At 41.5% G+C, this 22,656-nt stretch overlaps 1 protein-coding gene across 1 annotated transcript in view; it reads left to right on the top strand.

Moving 5' to 3' along the window:
* The window catches only part of LOC122920034 (mucin-6-like), a 119,535-nt gene that overhangs the window by 35,308 nt on the left and 61,571 nt on the right, over window positions 1-22,656 (top strand). Inside the window, exons 4-15 of the mRNA XM_044269243.1 lie at window positions 987-1,028; window positions 1,679-1,729; window positions 4,500-4,737; window positions 5,680-5,806; window positions 7,131-7,218; window positions 8,110-8,219; window positions 10,108-10,315; window positions 11,106-11,228; window positions 12,375-12,495; window positions 18,992-19,130; window positions 20,807-20,911; window positions 21,916-21,988. Coding sequence (XP_044125178.1) covers window positions 987-1,028; window positions 1,679-1,729; window positions 4,500-4,737; window positions 5,680-5,806; window positions 7,131-7,218; window positions 8,110-8,219; window positions 10,108-10,315; window positions 11,106-11,228; window positions 12,375-12,495; window positions 18,992-19,130; window positions 20,807-20,911; window positions 21,916-21,988 — 1,425 coding nt within the window. The remainder of the gene's footprint in view (window positions 1-986; window positions 1,029-1,678; window positions 1,730-4,499; window positions 4,738-5,679; window positions 5,807-7,130; window positions 7,219-8,109; window positions 8,220-10,107; window positions 10,316-11,105; window positions 11,229-12,374; window positions 12,496-18,991; window positions 19,131-20,806; window positions 20,912-21,915; window positions 21,989-22,656) is intronic.

Raw genomic sequence — 22,656 nt, forward strand, 5'->3', positions numbered from 1 at the left:
AGATAAAGTACCCCCCCAAATCCTGACCTAGGCCTCTCACCCAGTTAAGGCTACTTTCACACTAGCGTTCGGCTGTCCGCTCGTGAGCTCCGTTTGAAGGGGCTCACGAGCGGACCCGAACGCAGCCGTCCAGCCCTGATGCAGTCTGAATGGATGCGGATCCGCTCAGACTGCATCAGTCTGGCGGCGTTCAGCCTCCACTCCGCTCGCCTCCGCACGGACAGGCGGACAGCTGAACGCTGCTTGCAGCGTTCGGGTGTCCGCCTGGCCGTGCGGAGGCGTGCGGATCCGTCCAGACTTACAATGTAAGTCAATGGGGACGGATCCGTTTGAAGATGCCACAATATGGCTCAATTTTCAGGCGGATCCGTCCCCCATTGACTTTACATTGAAAGTCTGGACGGATCCGTACGAGGCTATTTTCACACTTAGCTGTTTATATGCTAAAATAATGCAGACGGATCCGTACTGAACGGAGCCTCCGTCTGCATTATTATGATCGGATCCGTTCAGAACGGATCCGATCGAACGCTAGTGTGAAAGTAGCCTAAGAAAGTACTCTCTGCTGTGAACTGATGAGGGGCAATCACCCCAAAATCGCCCTCTGCAGATGAGATACTGTCATATCTCAAGACCTCTTAAAAGGTCAAAAATTGACTTATAACGTACCTTACATCTGGTAGCATCAGAGGCAGAGCATGCTAAGAGCCATTTGTATACCTTTATCTCTGGATTTTTGACACTAACAATCAATTCCTGGAAACCGACCAGTAGATAGAGAAAGATCCTGCACCATGAAAAGTTACCCAAGTATTCAGTAGTGGTTATCTTTGCTCACATAGTAATGTTATAACACCTGTAATTCTACAAATACCATATACTGTAGTTGTTTTTTTTTTTTAAAGGTCTAATAATCCATTCTAACTAAACGGTTCAGTAGTTCAGAATCTGGAGAATAACTTTTGCCTTCACTTTTACATTTATAGATACCACAGATCTAATAGAAGCAGAATATGATTCTACTGATGGTAAGTGGAACTGTATCATATTAACCAGTTCATGACACTGTATTGTGATAGTATGGAGAAAGATAGAAAGAGAAAGATAGAAAGATAGATAGATCCAATGACGTATCCAGTATGGGTATTCAGTATCCAGTGATGGGTATTGGCAACCATCTTTGTAAGATAGGCCCTTATGAAGATAATGTTGGTAGTGCATCATCTATATTTAAAACCAGCACTTCTATAGTACAGTTTGGATAGATATGCTTGTGGCAATAAGCGCATGTGGACCCACAGTACGCACCTTGGTAGGGTTGGCCAACAAGAATACGAGTAGACACTTACGCTGGGTTCACACCTGAGCGTTCTGAAAGGAGCGCTCTGTATGCGCGATTGTACCGGAGTTTGCAGTCGCGCATACAGAGACAAGCGAACACCCATTGTCGCGCGTTCCCGAAAGTCTATGTACGGGAATGCGCGACAAGACGCCCCAATGAAGCTCATGTACTTCTTGGGGCGTCGGGCGTTTTACAGCGCGATCGTACACGCTGTAAAACGCCCAGGTGAGAACCATTCCCGTAGGGAATCATTGGTTTCTCCTTGTAGAGCGTTTTACAGTTTTTATCAGTGGGTAATGGAAATAAGTGTCTAACTTTTTGGATTTTTCCCCCCAGATAATTACATTATTGGTGGTCTTGGAATAGGCCCTGCAAACTTCTCAAGCTGTAAGTTGGACACTTCCTTAAAGATAAAAACTTATTCGGTTTACTAGGGGTTACGATCTAATAGTTCTCCAGTTTTACCATTCTGAGAAAGTGACTAAAATAATCCAGAATAAACCATTTTACAGTCAGGTCTGTTCCATCCTTGCAACATAAAAAATATCACACACTTGTTGTAAACTTTACATCTACAAGTAAACATGTTGCGACTTTAGCAAAAGTTATTTGGGCATGAATATAATTATGGTAAATTCGTTGTTTTAAAAAAAAAAATACTGCAGAGACAAGAGTTGGGTTGTAAGAGTCACTGTTAAAATAAGTTTGACTGAATTTTACTGCTGTCATGCCTCTTCATGGGTCACAGAATGTAAACTCTTTTTAACACGGGAGGGGCTATCTTTTTCTCTTGCTCAATACATTCGTTTGCTTTGTATGACCTGCTAGGAAGATAAGAGAAGGAACACTGCTCTGCTTACTTTCACTGTCACTTTTTCAATTCTGACAGCCTGACAGATCAAGTTAAATGTGTTAAAGGGCATCTGTCAGCAGATTTGCACCTATGACACTGGCTGACCTGTTACATGTGCACTTGGCAGCTGAAGGCATCTGTGTTGGTCCCATCTTCATATGTGCCCGCATTGGTGAGAAACATGAAGTTTTTATACATGCAAATGAGCCTCTAGGAGCAATGGGGGCGTTGTCATTACACCTAGAGGGTCTGTTCTTTCTGCAACTTTCGTGCCCTCTACACTTTAATTGACAGGGCCAGGCATAATGAAGTTTTCACTGCCAGGTCAATCAAAGTGGAGAGGATGCGGCAGTTGCAGAGAGAGCAGAGCCTCTAGGTGTATTGACAACGCCCCCGTTGCTCCTAGAGGCTAATTTGCATATAATAAACATCATATTTCTTATATGAACATGAGACCAACACTGATGTCTTCAGCTGCCAAGTGCACATGTAACCGGTCAGCCGGTGTCATAGGGACAAATCTGCTGACAGATGCCCTTTATCAGATAAAATTATTTTAATATTGACCCCTATAGACAGAAATCGGAGTGAAAGTACATATTAAATAAAATACTGTGAAAAGTTTTTTAGACAGCCGCCCTCAACAACAGTGAAAAATTGTCTTCTTAAAGGTGAGGAGGCTCAAATTTGTCTAGAAAGTTGTGCCTTTTTCTGACACATTTTCAGCAAAATTATGTCTTATCTACTGTGGGACGTATTTATTCCCATTTGAAGCAAGATATATAGCCATTTGCACCATGCACATCAGTTTCTAAAAGTGGAGTTGCACCACCAATTTCTGGGGTAAATTATAGTAAATCTGCCAGGACATGGGAAGCCACAACCGCTGTCATTTTTGCAAAAGTAGCAAGAACAATGTAAAATTGAATTGTAAAATAGCTCTTGTGCAACAAAACAAAATGTAAATTTTGTATGCTATAAAAATATAGCTTCTGATAAAGTGTACCAAATATGCTTCCACATTCCCTGAGGAAGCCACTACTAAATACATATAGCGTATACAGCACTAGTTTAAAGGAAATGTGTCATCAGAAAATGACCTATGTCTGTTTAAATCACATTCTGATGTTTAACATATTTGAAAAAAATTTGGGTCGTTACTTTACATTTTACATGTCAATACCTACATTTAAACAAAAACCATTTCCTACAGTTTTTGCACTGGCCAATACACCTAATAATACATGCCACCTCTATGTCTGTACAGATCACCTTACTGCAGTTATCTTCTTATCTATACACAAAGGTGATATCAGAATGATAGATAAGACAGCATCCATTCAAGATAGGTGACTGTCAGAGCGTTATCTGTTCTTTCCTTGTGTGTTGACATCTGCACAGGTCACAGAGCATGCCTAAAAAACTCTCCCATAGAAGTCAATGAGGTCCCCTCCTGACCATTGTGTCTGGCCCATGGGGCTGCTCTAAAGCAATTTTCTTAATGCTTTGTAAAGGCCAAATGGCCGCCCCCATAATCATGGTAAGGAAATAGAATAAAAAATCAGCAATCATAAAATCAGATTAGAAAAAAAAGGATATGTGTCGATATCTGCTTTTAACTGGAAGACAACATTTTTGGTGACACTTTTCCTTTAAGGCTAAATGTTTGGTCTCCTGCTGTCTGAGGCTGTTGGCAACCCAGGAGACAATTTTCTCAATTTATAAGCCTAAAAATTCTAAATACAATATATGTCTAAAAATTATATAAAAATAAATTACTGCCAAAAATTTTATTCAATGAATAAAAAAAGGTTATAGCCCTTAAACTAACACATGTAAAACAACTAAACTGTGTCTGGTCCCGAAGACCAGAATTACCCTGGTTCTGAACTGGTTAAAAGCATTAGGTCATTAACCCATTGATGTAAATGTTATGGCCTTACCCTGGGTTCACACCTGAGCGTTTTACAGCGCGTTCAAACGCGCTGTAAAACGCTTAAGACATGAAAACCAATGCTTCCCTATGGGAAGGGTTCACACCTGGGCGTTTTACAGCGCGTACGAACGCGCTGTAAAACGCCCGACGCTCAAACAAGTACTTGAGCTTCTTTGGGGCGTTTTGACGCGCGTTTGTGGCCATAGGACACTGCAGTCAATGACACAAACGCGCGTCAAACGCGCGTTTACTATTACAAAAAACGCGCATAAAAACGCGCGACAAAAACGTGCGTAAAACGCGCGTTTGACCACTATGTAGAGATAGCTGCCACATAATCTAATCTAATTTATCACTTATGTCTTCAGGTTCCGATAAAGGAATTTGTTCCACATGGGGGAACAATCATTTTTCTACCTTTGACAATGATCTCTATGAGTTCAGAGGATCCTGCAACTATATTTTTACTACTGTCTGTAACAGTAACACCCCTGAATTCAACGTCCAAGTTCAGCGATCCAGTGGGTCGTCCATTACAAGAATTATGATACAGGTTGGAACCATCAATGTGGTCGTCAGTGGAAACACCATAACAATAATGGGAAAGTAAGTCTACAAGCCTAAATACCTAGTCCTTTATTGTTACAATCTTATAGGACTTAAAGGGAATCTGTCACCAGTTTTACAGTTTCTACACTTACGAATGTATTTTCTTTCCATGGTCCGTTCTGGGAAACTTTCATAGGTCCGCAAAAACAACAAAAGTTACTACGTGTGCATTCCGTTTCCGTATGTCTGTTCCGCAAAAAAACATGTCCTATTATTGTCCACATTACGGACAAGGATAGGATTGTTCTATTAGGGGCCAGCTGTTCCGTTCTGCAAAATACTGAATGCACGCGGATGTCATCCTTTTTTTGCTGACCGCAAAATATATATGGTCGTGTGCATGAGCCCTAAGGGCAAAAATTAACTAGTGACAGATTCCCCTTAGCACTTTGTATAACTGACCCAGTCATTTTTGCTAAAATCTTGTGCTAAACAGCCTGTCCTGATATTCATGAGCTCACGGCTCTCTCCACCCATCTGCTGCTGATTCACATAGAAAAAAACGTCAATCAGAGGCAAGTGGGCGGGGAGAGCCGTGAGCTCATGAATATCAGGACTCATTGGCATGTGCTGGAGCTGTTAGAACCTAGCAGCACAAAACTGGTGACAGATTCCCTTCACATTTAGGTCTCATGCACACAATTGTATTTTTCAAAAAATGCGGATCGGACACAGAACCATTTATTTTTATGGGTGCACAAAGAAAAAAAAAAATACGGACACCACATCCACATGTCCATTCCACAAATTATAGAACATGCCCTCTTCTTGTCCATTCTGCGAACAAGAATAGTCATTTCTATTGATGGAATTGAGAAAAATGGGGTTTGCACATGGAAGGTATCCGTATGGAAAAGGCTGTGTGCGTGAGGACTTATGTACAGTTCCACAATTAAGCCACTTTTTTTTACTGACTTTGCACTGTTTTATTCTTCCAAGGAAAATAAGTTTACCGTACTCCACAAGTGGAATTGAACTTTTCAAAACTGGAGCCATAACAAAACTTTTTACTAAACAAAAAGGATTTGAGCTAACAGTGACCTGGAGCGGTAACAGCAATCTTATGGTAAGTTAGATGTATGGTATATATGGCAACTAGAAAATTTTGTATTAGAGGATACAGAGGCAGAAGTCACCCCGGGCCCTAGTGCCTTAAGGAGCCTAGCAGCGATTCACCACATATCAAAACTGGCTTAGTTGCCCATAGCAAGAAATCAGATTCCACCTTTTAATTTCCATAGGAGCCGTAAAAAATTAAAGGTGGAACCTGATTAGTTGCTGTGGGCAACTAAACCATTTTTTCTTTACACCAGTTGAGGGCAAATGAATTTACAAAATTGAAAGCTACTTACCTGTTAATCATTGGGTTCTAGCTCCATATTTTAATATTATTTTATAAACAACATACTGTTATCTTTCATTGCACAAATACCCAATAATAATATGAACTTATTAATTCAACCTAAAAGTATAGACACCTCATTAAAAACTCACACTGCTATTATAGTGCTAAGAACACCAGACGCTACCATGGTGTAAATGTACTGCACGACGTTCCCTAATATGGCGACTCTGTGCTCAAGCGTCTTTCATTATGCCTGTAATCAAAAATTTGATTTGGCTGCTTCACCAAATTTCACAAAGAAATTCTCTTCGTGACAAATCACTTCATCATCAAGCACATTTCTTCATAATTAGCGGGTGCAATGACAAAGAATGGTGATTGCGATGCCCCTCCGCCGTTTAACCCCTCAGATGCTGCGTTCATCGCTGATTGCGGCATCTGAGATGAACATTGAAGGCTTTCAGGGGTTCATCCAGTAGAGGAAAAAAATACTCATCTTATCCATTTGATCATGTAGAGGCCACTGCGGCCATCTTGATTGAAGATCCTGCACAAAATCTCGCATGGTTGTGCTACATAAAAGTTATTCTTTCAATAGATATTTTCCACTGTAAATTTGTCATTAGACTGTATCCTACTTGAAAGTCTTCTATATACTAAAAATTGTAAATAGGATACAGCGGCTCACCCCTATCTCGTATGGATAGGTGCTAATCCTCTGGTCCTACCCTCAGGACCACAAAGAATTAGGAATGTATGGAAAGAGTGAGGGGGCACACACAACAGGGAAACAGTAGATGGATGAATAATTGATATTTAATACTCTAAAAACAAACCCCTAAAAAAACATAAAACGTACATAGTATTACATATATACTGATAGCAGCCTATAATTCATGTACACATAAATCACTACTGTGAATGGTAATGTCCACTGTGCATCTTCTATATACTAGTTGCTATAGGATTCTGTAATTTATAGGACTAGGAACCAAAGCAGGCTCTTTAGATTTTTACTTAAAATTTCTTATTTCTTGACAAACAGGTGGAATTAGACAGGAAATACATGAATAGAACTTGTGGACTTTGCGGAAACTTTAATGGCATTCACAAAGATGATTTTGCAGCGAACGGTAAGTTTTTTTTAATTTACATTTTAACCTTTGGAATTACATAGGAACATGGTTTCTAAGGCTGAAAGAAAAGACACATGTACATCCAGTTCAGCCTATTAACCTCCAAAGTTGGTCATGAGGGAAGCAAAAAACCCCATGAGGTAGAAGCCAATTTTCTTCATCTTAGAGAAAAAATTCCTTCCCGACTCCAAATCAGGAAATCAGAATAACTCCCTGGATCAATAACCCTTCTCCAGAATTCTAGTAACTATAACCTGTAATATTATAACTCTCCAGAAATTCAACCAGGACCATCTTGAAATCTTGTAGTCAGTTTGCCATCACCACCTCTTCTGGCAGAGAGTTCCATAGTCTTACTGCTCTTACAGTAAACAGCCCTCTTCTAACTTGGTGTAGAAACCTTTTTACCTCTACACGTATAGGATGTCCCCTGGTCATAGATACAGCCCTGGGTATAAAAAGGTCCTAGTAGACCTTTGATATATTTATACGCAGAACATTCATGGCAAAGCAGCTCATGTTGCTCCTATAGGATCAGGCATGAATGAGGACTTTCATACTCATGCCTACAAGTTACAGAGGTATTTTTTTTTTTTGCAATGACCGTTTCCTATTAATTTCTACCATTACTCCACCCAAAAATATTTTAAAAATTATCCTTTTAGATGGTAATATTGTATTTCAAGTCGTTCATTCTGCATGTTTCATTTACTTGTAATGTGAGAGGGAGACACAAATTACAATTAAAGGGTACAGAGAATCTAAATGCAAATTATAAAAGGCAAACAGAGAAAACTCTGAAATTATTTCTGATGTTTAATTCATAGTTTATGAAATGCATTGACTCTTCGCCACTGTAAGTAACCTTAATTGTATATATTTTCTTAGGAAAAATGTTGACACCTTATCAATACGCCAACTTGCAACAGATGGATGATCCTAATGAAATTTGTCCTCTTCATGTGCCACAGACAAACAGCTTAGATAGCAAACAATATGTAAGTGAAATTTTTTAGTGACAGACTCACAAGATTGCATTGAAAATTGGTCTTCTGATGGGGGGGGGTCCTCAAACAACATAATATATGGTGGAACTGAAAATGTAACAGGGAATATGATCTGGATAGAGGTGTGGTCAAAAGGGAGGTGGTATTTTAGAGAGGTTTCAATGTTTTCCCTGTATACTTGTCTTTTCCATATTATTTGTCCACCTCACTGAGGTGGTCGCACACGCTCAGTTTAAAACTTCAACTGCCACCAGCCGTATCTCGTGTTAGAAGCTGTGGTAGATACAGGGAGAGAGCTGCTGCAGAAAAGACACACATTCCTGAGCTGCTGCCTGAAATAAATCTAGCAGAATAACTCGAGCCATAAATGGGAGATCTCTGGATCCATGTGTTGTACAGGGCTGGTTATAGCTCTGTTAGGGAGAAATTGTCATGTAATATATGATGTCTGAATTTCATTTTTACATCAACCATAGCAGAACCCTTTTAAATTCCAGAGTTTAAAACGGCATCAATAATTGAGATAGCAAAGATAATATGAGAATAAAAAATGTAGCAAATGTACTTTGATTAAAAATATCCTACTATTTTTCCATCCTGCTCCTATGTAGGCCTCTGTACATTCATGATTATAGGTAACACAGTCTAAGGGCTCATGCACATGGCCGTTGCCCATCCGTGGCCGTATTGCGGCCCTCAAACAGCACCGGCCGTGTGCACCTTGCATCACGGATGCAAACCCATTCACTTGAATGGGTCCTCAATCAGGGAGATGCTGTGCAGTGCGGAACGGATGCACAGATCGGAAGCCCACGGAAGCCCTACAGAGTGTTTCCAGGGGTTTTCTGTCCGTGTCTCCGCACCGCAAAAAAGTAGTGCATACACTATAGTTTCGCGGTGCGGACAGTCGCATTGCGGTCTGCAGCTCGGGCCCGGCCGGCACTCGTTCATGTGCATGAGCCCTAATCCTGTAGTCATGAATTACTCTCTCCTATATAGTGACATAGTTGAGTCAGGTACATCTACCGTAGTTCAACCTAAAGTGTTTACCCAAAGGAAGCCAAATGCGCCCATGAGGCTGCAACCAATTGCCTTATATTCGTTCAAAAAAATTCCTTCCAAACTACAAATATCAGAATAATTCCCCAGATCCATGATCAATCTCTATGCCCTTTTTTAAATAATCCTTAGACGTCCAATAAGGGGTAGATGGAAGAGAGTAGGGCTAGGGCTACACTGCAACATGTGTCGCGCAACATTGATGTTGCACCAATGTCACGCAACCATTTTTATAATGATAGTCTATGGTGACATGCAGAGACTGCGACGCGACAGTCGCCGAATAATCCATCTTGGACTGCGACACCATAGACTAATTTTAAAAATTGTCGCACGACATTGGTGCGACAAAATGTTGCGCGACACATGTCATCGTGTAGCATTAGCCTAACACATGGCTACACAGGGTTCTTTTTGTAGTCTGTAACCATGGATAACAATAGGTCTGCATAGGAGCACATACATATGTACACATAACACAGTTTGGTATTTTAACCAATACCAGTTGCAAAGTTGCTTCATTGTTTACATTAGGTGCAACTGTCTGTAGAGGTGGACAGACCACTAGTAGTGGTTTCTTTAAAATGAAGGGCAACCACAAATTATGATTTTAACAATTTTAAGGAAAGAATCGCTTTTGCCGGTGCAATGTTATTGCCTTCTGTATATTTTCCTGAACATCAAAGTTCCCCATGGTCTAAGCATTGTTGCTACCTTGTCAGGGTTGACATAGTGTGATAAAATTGAGCTTCCTGATGGAGCTTTATACATGATCCATTGCCTTTATGTGATGTTACTATATTCTTTCAACTCTTTTTAGGTAAGTGAATGTTTAGATCTTCTGCAGCAAGTTTCCTCTGAATGTCTGGTAGACAAGACCCAATTTCTAAAAAGGTGCCAACAAGACCTGCAACAGTGTGATGTTCCTGGAGACAAAAACTGTGCATGTGCCACCCTCTCAGAGTACTCCACCAGATGTGCCCTTTGCTTCCAACCAATAAACAACTGGAGAAACAAGAACTTATGTCGTGAGTACTCAAAACAATAGTTTTGGCAAAAGGCAAACTCATAGATAGGCTTTTCTTTGCCTTGGGCATAGATTCATACCCTGCCACCAAACCTTCCCACCCCTACTACCAGAGCACATTTCCCACCATTACCTAAAATAATTATAGTCCATTTGTCTAGTACTGCAAATGTTGCCTAACACAGTACAATGGAATCAAGCACCATGCTTACAATGTAGTTCGGAAGACAAAGAACCCGGGCGTAGAACATCACGTAAAAATCACAAAAGGAAGTATAACCACATAGTTTGCAGGAGGGATATAACATATACAATTACAAGACAATATGTGATCAAGTAGGTGACATTCAATAGTTTCAGGATAATTTCACATTTTGCCTGTATTGTGGCAGGCTTACGTTGCTATATTTTGCAATTCATCATTTTGCGTGCCATTTCCTTGATGTGACAGTACTGTTGTCACACCTGTGTTGATCAATGATTGACTCAAAGCTGACTTTATTAATCAGTTATGCAAACGAAATGCCCTTTAAATGAATCCTCAGTATATACCGTATATACCAGAATATAACCACAGGGGTTGCAGAATTTCCAATGCCCCCAGGCTCTGAATGTCCACCTGCCATATTAAGCAACCAGTGCTATGAGTGACTCAAGAGAGTTGGGGGCCCAGCTACAGATTTTGTTCATTCAGTAAAATAAAATGTTCCTCATGGTCTTCACCCTTTTATATGATCTTCTCACTGATGCTGAAGTTGTATTTAAGTACTGTCTTGTGTTCTCTTATACAGCTTTGGACACATGTCTGTCCAACCAGATTTATGAAGAATGTGCAAGTCCATGTAGTCCTACATGCTCCAACCCCCAATACACCTGTAATTCACACTGCGTGTACGGATGCTTCTGCCCACAAGGTAATACAGTGCGAAAGGTGCAGAGACTAAGGGAAAAGCTGAAAGCTGGCAGTCACTGACCTGGGTTTTTACTGTCTATCCTGCTTTATAATCCTTTTACGCAAGTGATTATACTTTGACTAGTTAAGGAAAATGTGTATGTAAATATGGGTAGCTTAGGTTGTGGCAACTAACCAAAATTTTGGCACAGGATTCTGGCGTAAGTTAATCCAAGTAGTCTAAAGGTGTGCCATATTTATTACCCAGCACCAGCCACATCTGGTGGAACTTTAGAGTGTCTATCAAATTTACACTGTCTAAAAATTTTACAGTATTAGTAAATCTGCTCCAATGTGTGTATGAAAACAGCTAAGCAGGCTGTGCCATTGTTGCTTCGGAAATGGTATAGCAAAGCCCACATCAGCTGTTCCTGCAGCTCCGATCCCCCCTGGCCACCTCATCCAGGTTGGAAGAGGTTGATGTAGGAGAAATGCTGAAATGGGAACGACCCTTTAACCAACTTTAATTTTAAAAAGTTTTCCGAAAGTTTAATATCCTCAAAATAGGTAATCAATATATGATAGGTGTGGGTCCGACTTCCATCACTCTTGCGGATCAGCTGTTTGAAGAGGCCGCGGCCTTATGGGGAGCACTATGGGCTCTTCCATGGCCAGTGAGGTCACGTTCATTGATTACATGGCCTAGGCGCATCTCAATCCCATTCAAGTGAATGCGCCTGGGCTGCAATACCAAGCAGAACCATTATACAATGTAAGGTGCTGTTTTTGGTAAGCTGTGAGGAGACTGCAGCTGATTGATCAGACCACCACTGATTATAGGATAGGCCATCCAATATTAAACCCTTGGAAAACTCCTTTAACTCTAGTTCAGAAAGCAGGAACAGAATCCCAGGGCTGTGTTCAATGGGCTCTCTAATTTAGAAAATTTCCATACATCCAATTCCAGGAATTCTGAGTAAATAGATGGGGGTCAATATCTCTTTGCCCTGTCTAGAATTACACAGACACCCCATTGTTATGCCAGGTTTCCACAACCAATCACAGTACAGCTTGTGATTTTTCATACCAGTTCATGAAAAGAAAGGTCCATTGTGTACATTTTCTGCCTAAAATAACATGACATTATCATAATTTATTAATTTTTCAGGCACCGTCCTTGATGATCTCTCCAAAAATTTCACCTGTGTCTCTGTCAGCGACTGTCCTTGTTTTTATAACGGACAGGTCTACAGCCCAGGAGATCATATAAGCACCGAGTGCAGTCTTTGGTAAGTGATAGAAAATGTTGAAAGCTATTTGATCCATTGGCATACTTGCCGACATCTTAGTTGGTGCATTTTGGGCATGCAAGCCCGGTAAAGGTAAACCCACCCAGGACCTCCAATTATAAGGGGTGAGGGGGGCTTACACAACTACACAAATTTTGCCTGGGATAGACCAAATTTGCTGGGACTGTCTCTGAAAATTAGGGACTGTTGGTAATTATGTCTTCTATGTCAAGTGCTTCAATTTGTATCGAAGGGACAGACAATTGATAGACTTTCCCAATCACTTCAAGACATGGTCACATAAATGATGTGACTGGAGTTGTTAATTGTCCATAAAGTCCTGGACAGGCTGTAAAATTAGGGACTTTTTCAGAGTCTGTGAAAGAATTGATATGTTTGGATATATAGATTAAACCGTGGTTTTCCAATCTGTCTTTAAAATAAGTCATCTAGAAAAAATAAATAAATAGGTTGTCAACAACCCCTGGGGTCCTATGTGCCCCTGAACATAAAAAAAAAAAATGGATTGTCCAACCTTGGATCCAACAACCCCTGGTGTCCTAACCTGTGCACCTGAACATAAAAAAAACCCTCTCCTCTAAATTCTGAACTCTAAAAGACTGTTCATCTGTTCCTGGATACTTCTGGTCCCAGCAGGACCAGAAAGCACTTTAGTCCCATGTCTGCTGTGGCCAATTACCGACCCCAGCAGGCACAACACTGCGAGCTAGCATTCAAGCCGCTGTGACCACTGAGGACTGTAAGAGGCCACAGTGGTCACAGGACCAAGCAGCTTCCTGGTCCTGCAGGGACTGTAAGCGGATAGGAATGGAGCAGTGGCAGGAATGCAGACAGGCGAGTCGTTTTTTCAGTGTTTAGGGGCACAGCTTAGGATCCCAGGGGATGTCGGGTCCAAGGCCAGACAACCCTTTAAGGTCGGTAACCCTGCCTGTGTCACAACAGTAACCTTCAGTAAGAGTTATCCAGTAATATACAGCATATGGAAAAAGTAAGGCTACTTTCACACTAGCGGCACGGACCTCTGGCAGGCTGTTCCGTCGGGTGAACAGCCTGTCGGATCCGTTCTGCCATTAGTGACCGTGTGCCTTCGGACTGCCGCTCTGTCCCCATTGACTATAATGGGGGCATGGGCGGAGTTCCGGCGAGGCACGGCAGAGCATGGCGAGAGGCTGCCGGAATAAATGTCGGACATGTCGTAGATTTATTCCGGCAGCCTCTCGCCGTGCGCTGCCGTGCCTCGCCGGAACTCCGTCTCCGCCCCCAATATAGTCAATGGAGACGGAGCGGCAGTCCGGGGGAACATGGTCACTAGCAGCAGGCTGGATCACCCGACGGAACAGCCTGCCGGAGGTCAGTGCCGCTAGTGTGAAAGTAGCCTAAGTGTGCCTTCACACGCTGCTGAAAAATTCCACCATAAAATTTGCAACATCAATACATCTACCACGTTATCCTATGGCAAACTGAGTGGAAATCACTGCAGAAAAATCTGCAACAAAATCCGCATGGAATGTTGTTGCAGATTTCTCCTCAATGTTTTCTACTGCAGAGTCAGTTTTGCCATTGAATTCAATGGAGAGATACAGGAGATCGGCATCATACTTCACACCCAAAAAATCTGAAACCATCCTGTGGATTTTCTGTCAGAATTTTCTGCAACCTAATAGCCCTTGGGATACAAAATAATGCCGCCATACACGTCAATTACTTGTAGTTTATGTCTGATATCATCTATGGTTACACATTTCCATATCCTGACCTAAGCTCATCAACTGGGTATAAGAAAGTTTTTATTCAATCAGTTGGGGAGATTTCGCAAAACTGGTTTAAAAGGAAAACTGACTTAGTTGCCTATAGCAACCAATCCGATTCCTCCTTTCATTTTACAGAGCTCCTTTGGAAAATGAAAGGTGGAATCTGATTGGTTGCTCTGGGCAACTAAGCCAGTTCTACTTAACACTGGTTTTAATAAACTTCCTTCAATGCCTTCTGTCTGTAATTTTAGTTTCACTCTTCCTGTAGAATAAAAATAATGAAGCAGGTTTATGAACAATTGGCTTTGTTGGCCACAGCCACCAATCACAACATAGCTTACAGTTCCTATAATGCTCTTGAAAAATGAAAGCTCAACTGTGATTGGTTACTATGGGCAACAGAAACTATTTTCTTTTTGGGCAGTTTCATAAATCTCCAAAAAGTGTTTTTTTTTATGTTGGCTTGGGTTCAGCCATATTGAATAAGTTTATTTCATTTCTACATTGTGTGTATAGAAAGTACAACATGGTGTGTGTGTTTTTTGCAACTGCAATAGATGGTAGCCGATGGGGTTTTCTGGGAGTACAATATTGCTGACTTTTCATCAATGTCAGATTGCTGGGGGTTTGACTTCCGGCGACCCCACTGACCAGCTGTTTGAAGAGGCCACGGTCCACCACTGAGCGCAGCACATCTAGTACAGCGCCGTACATTGGATAGTGGCTGTGCTTGGTATTGCAGCCTAGGCTCATTCACTTGACTATGACTGCGCTGCGTCTAGGCCATGTGACCGATGTACAGTGACATCACTGGCCTAGGAAGAGGCCACCGCACTGCTGCACTGTAGGCTCTTCAAAAAGCTGATTGTCTGGGTGCCCCCACCATAAGACATTGATGACATCACCTGAAAATTGGCCATCAATATTTTTCTACCAGAAAAGCCCTTTAAAGGGGTTATCCCATGAGTAATGTAAAAAAAACGAAAATCATATATCATATAGCACATGACAATACCTTTCTAACAAAGCTAGAACCAGCCCTGGATCCAGAGATCTCCTCATTAATGGCTCCAATTGCGCTTCTAGATTTATTTAATGCTGGCAGCTCAGGGAGGGGGGTCCTTGTCCGTTCTCGAGGGGGGGGGTGTCCTTCCTTCTGCAGCTGAAGGATGGAACTAAGCATGTACGTCAACTTCAGTGAGCTGGACAGAGGATTTTGAAAAAGGGCAAACAGCAGGTGGCGCCATACAAATAGATTTCAGTGAATAAGTCAGGTGGCTATATTAAATCTTGAATTATATTGAATTTCAAAAGTATTCCGATCCAGGTGCTGGTTTGAAAAATGTATAATATTTTTTGTGAGACAACCCCTTTAATAATCAATCTCATAGACTATACATAGACCCCCACTGACCTGCAAGTTCCATACAGAGCCTTGTGTGTGTATAAGGTATCTCTCCCCATTCAAGCTGAACCAAGCATGCATGTGTATGGATGGGGGGTCAGGCAAGATAGCCTTTTTTTTTTTTTTTTTTTTTTAACATTATTAAATCACTCTCCATGCCAATAAACACTAGCTGCCTTACAATTTGTTCCGTTGGCCTCACCCTTCACAGCGAGTCACAGCGTCCTTATCCGCCTGATATTAGAATATTATGACAAGTAGTGGGAAATATGTTAATCTCTCAATTCTGTCATGAGACACGAGAGTTCCCAGCAGCCAAGTAATAATTTCTCAGAGAAGTGGATGCATTCATATATTTATAGCTTGGCTCAGGGCACTATTATTGGGTTACAAGTTTCCATTGCCTCCAGACCTGTGAGGTTCTTGTTTTGCTCAATTATCCATGATTAACTCTTGAGAAATAAAACCACAAAGGACACGGACAATAGTCCCCACCTAGCGAGTGTAAAAGATTCCTTATTTGCTAATGCAACTCAGTGCATTTGTGTTTGTGCACTGCATGGAAACTAATATCTGCATAAAATATGTAAAAAAAAAAATATATAAAAATATATATATATATATATATATATATATATATATATATATATACATATATAATATATGCAAAAAAAACACCATATAAAAATAGTGGAAGCCTCAGAACCTCAGCTCTAGGACCCCCTTAAGAAATAAAAAAAAGTATGGCGGTTTTCCAGCAGATTCAATTTAAAATACAAATGTAGCTCTGCTTTAGAGCCCTTCTCAAACAATACAATAGCGTCATGAATGGATATATATAGAGCTCACAAGGGGCTGATATACTAAAACTGGCATTACAGACGTCGATCTTAGGGCTCATGCACACAAACGTATTTTCTTTCTGTGTCTGTTGCCTTTTTTTTTTTTTTTTACGGACTGCATGCAAGATCATTAACTTCAATGGGTCCGCAAAAAGATGGAAGTTACTCCGTGTGCCTTCCGTTTCCGTATGTCCGTTCCACAAAAGAATAGAACATGTCCTATTATTGTCCGCATTGCGGACAAGGGTAAGACTTTTCTATTAGGGACCAGCTGTTCCATTTTGCAAAATACCGAATGCGCACGGATATCATCCGTATTTTTTGTGGATTTATTTTTTGCGGACCGAAAATACATATGTTTGTGTGCATGAGCCCTAAGGCTGAGCTCATGTCACTTTCTGTTTTTCTAAGGGTATTTTCACACTAGCGTTTTTCTTTTCCGGCATAGAGTTCCGTCACAGGGGCTCTATACTGGAAAAGAACTGATCAGGCATATCCCCATGCATTCTGAATGGAGAGTAATCCGTTCAGTTTGCATCAGGATGTCTTCAGTTCAGTCGTTTTGACTGATCAGGCAAAAGAGAAAACTGTAGCATGCTACGGTTTTCTCTCCGGCGAAAAAAACTGAAGACATGCCTGAACGCCGGATCCGGCATTTTTTCCCATAGGAATGTATTAGCGCCGGATCCGGCATTCAGAATACAGGAATGCCGGATCCGTCGTTCCGGCATGCGCAGATCGGTAAAAATGAGAAAAATGTACAAGACGGATCCGTCGGTCCGCATGACAAGCGGAGAGACGGATCCGTCCTTGCAATGCATTTGTGAGACGGATCCGCATCCGGATCCGTCTCACAAATGCTTTCAGTCAGCAGCAGATCGGCGGATCCGGCGGCCAGTTCCGACGACGGAACTGCCCGCCGGATCACACTGCCGCAAGTGTGAAAGTAGCCTAAGCAATCAGAAGAAAGAAAAAAAAACTGTTTGAGACATTTTCGTCTGCATTCATGCGGTACTTTTTTTCTGTCTAAAAAAAACGGATCTCAGATGGAAACAGCTCAAACCGATGCCAACTGTTTTTTCCTCTCTTTTCCTGACCGATCAGAAGAACGGAAAGCTAAACGGTGATGTGAGCTCAGCCTGAGTTTAAAGTCCGTTGATGTAGCATGCGCCAAATGTATTGTATTTGTTCAATTCAAATCTATGGCAGTTATGACTTTCTGATATAACTGATAGTAAGGGCTCATGCACACAAACGTTTTTTGCGTTCCGTATACGTAACCGTAATTTTGATTCCGTATACGGTCCGTATACGAAACCACTCATTTAAATGGGTCCGCAAAAGATGCGGACAGCACTCTGCGTGATTTCCGCATCTGTTGCTTTGTTCCGTGACCCCGCAAAAATTACGAGACATGTCTATAATGGGCCTCCTGTTCCAAATTGTGGAAGGCACACGGGCGGCATTCCTAAAATCTGTTGGGGAGGCCACGTTCCCTCTGCAATGGCCTGCCTACTTTTCGTGCCACTTTTTAAAACTGCAAAAGAAAAGTCGCATATTATGGCACAAAAATGGCATGCACCATAATTAGCGACTTTCTTACCCCATAGTAGCAGCGTCAAATGTTTCATTAATGTCCCTCGCTGTGTCTAAATGTAATAACAAGTAATTAATAGAATGAGAAAAGAAAATAATTCACCCAACAGTGAATACATTATAACATATCAATCCCAGTTACAAGTGTCCACGTGAAATCTGCGCAGTACAGCATGCAATCATACAGTTCATCAATTCTAATTTAATATATAATGTATTTTTTTATATATTTATATATTAACTAGCAGAATTACCTGCTTTACACGGGTCTATTTAGTTTGTTACAGTATTTCTGGATGTGGTTAAAAGATATCCATGGTGCCCCCATATATTAATAAAAATATATAATATACAATAAAATATAATTTAAGAATTATGAACCCAATCAGCAGGTGCCCGGCGTCTATTACATTTGGCACCACAGCTCCTGTGCTCGCGGCATCCAACTGTGTGACCATTTGCAGGAAGGTGAAATGGATAGTTGAATCCAAATGCAGGAAGGAGTTAAATATCATATGCATTACATATATCAAAAACGTACTTGCTCTTCAAGAGATTTGCCCTTTACTGATACGGTATAGCTCCACCTGGTGTTCAGATTGTATAGCAACTTGCATGTCCACCTACTGATCTGAGTGCTGCAGGTCGGCCAGCATGACGAGTCATTCTCCCCACAGCCAGGTCTCTGCGTAGTGATGCTCTGTGCACTGCAGATCCCCCCAATGGAAATAGCTCCATCAGGGACGGAGAAGTAGAAGAATATTTATGATTTTTGGTATGAACATGATTCCTGGAGTAACCCCTTTAATTGGCTGATATAATGTATCAAAATCATGGTTAAAAAAACACCCTGATGGTTTTTATTTTTGCTTTGTCTACAGTGAGTGTCAAATGGGTCAGTGGAGGTGCGATAACACTCCTTGTCCAGGTAGATGCTCCATAGAAGGTGGCTCTGTTGTCACAACATTTGATACAGACACATATCGATTTCATGGAGCTTGTGTTTATGCCCTTGTCACGGTAAGTAACTTATGCAAATAACTATTTATTTTATGCACTTATATAGCGCTACTATATTCCTCAGCGATTTACAGACATTAGCATCCAACTGTCCCCAATGGGGCTCACAATCTAAGTTCCCTATCAGTATGTCTTTGGAGTGTGGGAGGAAACCGGAGAACCCAGAGGAAACCCACGCAAACATGGAGAACATACACACTCCATGCAGATGTTGTCCTTGGACCCCAGTACTACAAGCCACCTGTGCTAACCACTGAGCCACCATGCTGCTCAATGACTATTGAAGGGATGGCCACAGTGAGGCACAGAAGCCATTTGCAAATGGTGGGCCTCTTTTCTACAACAATCTCATGAAAACAGGGTTCCGGACCATATCTGGAAAGAGCCTTAGCTAGGCTTTCCTTCTTCTTGGACTTAGCAGGGGGTGGAGGTACTGGCTATCCTTGTGGAGACTTAGAGGCAATGCTCCAAGGGAAAATAATATGCAAAGGAATGAGATCTGTCTCGCTAGTGCTACCTTTTGTAAGTGGCTCCCTATGAGTCAAAGTCCAAGTTTTTAACAAGCCTTGGGACATGACAAGAGAAAACAGCCAGGCCAAATATTCAACTGTTTCGGGGGGCTTGCCCTTCAACAGTACGGAGTAGGATTCTGTCTGGCTGAGTGAGATGACTTGGATGCAGCCTAGGCAGGGTACTGTATCTCCTTAAAGGGGTTGTCCAGGATTCAAATAACTTGCTTTCTTCAAAACTGCACCGCCTCTGTCCATGGGTTCTATCTGGTAATGCAGCTCAGCTCCACTGCAGTCAAACAACCTGTTGACAGAGGTGGTGCTGTTTTAGAAGGAAGCAGCCATGTTTTTCTAATCCTGGAAAGCCCCTTTAAGGATACCAGCTGTTTTTTAATATCCTCTTCGGGGATAAAAGTTCAGTTTGCTGCCCTAGCCCTGTATTTATCTACCCCAGTAAAAGCAAACAGGCTTGTTGCCCCCCATAGATCAATGTCTCAGTACTTCCCCTCTCTTGCTTTGCTGTGGCCCTGCTTCTGGATTTACCATACTTCTGTCCGAATGAAAGAATCATGGATTAATTAATTTTTTAGAATCAAAATACAACCAAAATATTTTTTAAAACATTCTGTTTCGGTAGAATCAGAGTTTCATCAGGTTTATTTAGGTTGAATAGAAAGAGAATTGCCCCCCACTAAGTGCCCATTCACATGACCATATATTTATGTCTTCATTCGTTCTACAATTTTGAGGGTCGGATGCGGACCCATTCATTTCAAAGGGGCCGCAAAAGATGCATATAGTGTGCTGTCTGCATCCGCAAAATTGGAAGGCACAAGGGCAGTATTCATGTTTTGCGGATCTGCAAAAAACAGAAGGGGATGTGTGAATGAGTCAGAGTAATAGACTCATTAGTGCAGTGAGAACTGCCTTAGTTAAGTTAGAGGCCTTGGTGAGGATCCAGGGAGGGTACTATTTCTCTCTCTCTTTAGCAATTCATTTTGGGTAGAATCAATTAGTACCTGAATTGAATTTCTTTGCCAATTCGCACAAATCGTAACTAATATTTTTTTTAGACATTTCCTTATGCTTAGTAGCCACTTCCAGAAGGTTACTAAATGGTATACTAATTCTTTATTGTGTGTGTTTTATTTTATTATCATTATACAGAGTTCTAACTTTCCTGATGGAGGAAGTGTGATGGGAACATTTGAGAAGTGCGGAGTGAGCTCTTCAGAAACTTGTTTCACCAATGTTATCTACACGTCTTCAAGTGTGAGTTTTTTTTGTAATGAAAATATTACAGCTTCTGTTTGTTCCCAATAATTGCCTGCTCATTAGAGGAGGTGAGAGCTGCATTTACATGCACCAATCATCTCCTCTATATGCCCCCATAGAGATCTGTTTTACACACAATTTAGGTGACCTCCCCAGCATTACTTTCACCTGATTAACAAGCAAACGGGGCAGCAGTCTGTCAATATTTGTTTTCTATGATGATACAATTTGCTAGTTTGACTTTTATGACTAAATTACAAGCACACAGAACGCCCATCAGCAATTTGTCAGGGTGTGTTCTCCTATCCTGTTCATCCAAATAGTTTCTTTTTGCTTTAGCTAGATACCACTAATAGAAAAATGGTGCCAGCAGTGTTCTTCTGTCCAGTCCGGCGATGCTGGATCAGTTTTGTATTTCATTTGCCATGGGCCAAAAGGTGGACATATGTAAATGAGCCATTTTAAAGTAGAAAAAAGTGTATGATCGGCTCTGAACCCGGACATATCCTATTCTTCCCCCTCTCAGCCCTTCTGACATGAATTGTGCAGGGCAAGGGCTTTTTGTGAAGATCTGGTGATGTATTAGGTCTCTGCTAGGTGGAGGCTTCCACCTAGCAGTGAGCATGGTGACGATGGCTTTAGCACTGCAATAGCCTGTAAAACGGCTAGGGCAGCACTAAAGGCCACCCATTAGTGCCGGTGACGTCACAGGGAACACTGCTAAGCGGAAGCCTCCTCCTAGCGGTGTAAAAAAATATAAACAAACAGCCCTTTCCCTGCGTGATTCATGTCAGAGGGGCTGCCTGGGCGAAGAAGGGGATATGCCCGTGTTCAGTTCTGATCCTGGACAACCCCTTTAAATGTATTGTCAGCTGTCCATTGCTTCTCCAAAAAAACTAAATGAATAGATTTTTTTAAACATAAACCATATTCTTCAGAGATTAATATGTTTCCTGCAGTAACAACATATAAGAATTATATTTTCTAATACTTTGCTATAGGGGGTAATAATGCTATCAAAGCAGGAACAAATCACAGTCAATGGACAGATAAAGGAACTGCCATATGTTACAGGTGAGTGTAAATTTCCTAACTGTATAGCCGCCAAAAATGTAAACTTGACTGAATCGGTTCATGCAGTAACTTGAGTCTTTCTCTTCGAGGCTCAGACATATGCGATGTGAACTCTGGCAGTCTATTCCAGTGGAGGAACAGACTGCTGGAGTTCACTGTATCCTGCATAGCCATATACCACTGTGCCGGGATCCGGCCACTTTCCAGGATATATGCCGGGTTTCGGGTGTCTAAAAAAAATGCTGCAGTATTATATGCTGGATACAGTGAGTGGATCAGAGTGCCAGAATACACAACGCAGATGTGAACCCAGCCTTACCTATCAAGGAACTAGCAGATCAGATGGGTTCTTTCTCCCCTCATTTCTCCAAGACAGTCAATTCCCTCCCATCTCTCTCGCAGACTTGACATTTACAAGAATTATATTTTTGTACCTTGCATGAATACCGTTGTTACATACTGTGAGACATGTACTGTTCCGGGGAGGATTGGGAACTTAAATTGGCCTACATTTTTTTTAACAGTGGACCCATGTTGGAGGCAGGTACAAATTGACCGAAGGCAGGTCACATATAAGTAGGCAGGACAAACATAAGTAGGCAGGGCCTGCAATTGTAGTGCAGCACAAAAATACCCCCCCCAGTAGAACCAAATACACAGAGCAGCAC

The sequence above is a fragment of the Bufo gargarizans genome, chromosome 10 (genome assembly GCF_014858855.1).
Source record: "Bufo gargarizans isolate SCDJY-AF-19 chromosome 10, ASM1485885v1, whole genome shotgun sequence".
Lineage (NCBI taxonomy): Eukaryota > Metazoa > Chordata > Amphibia > Anura > Bufonidae > Bufo > Bufo gargarizans.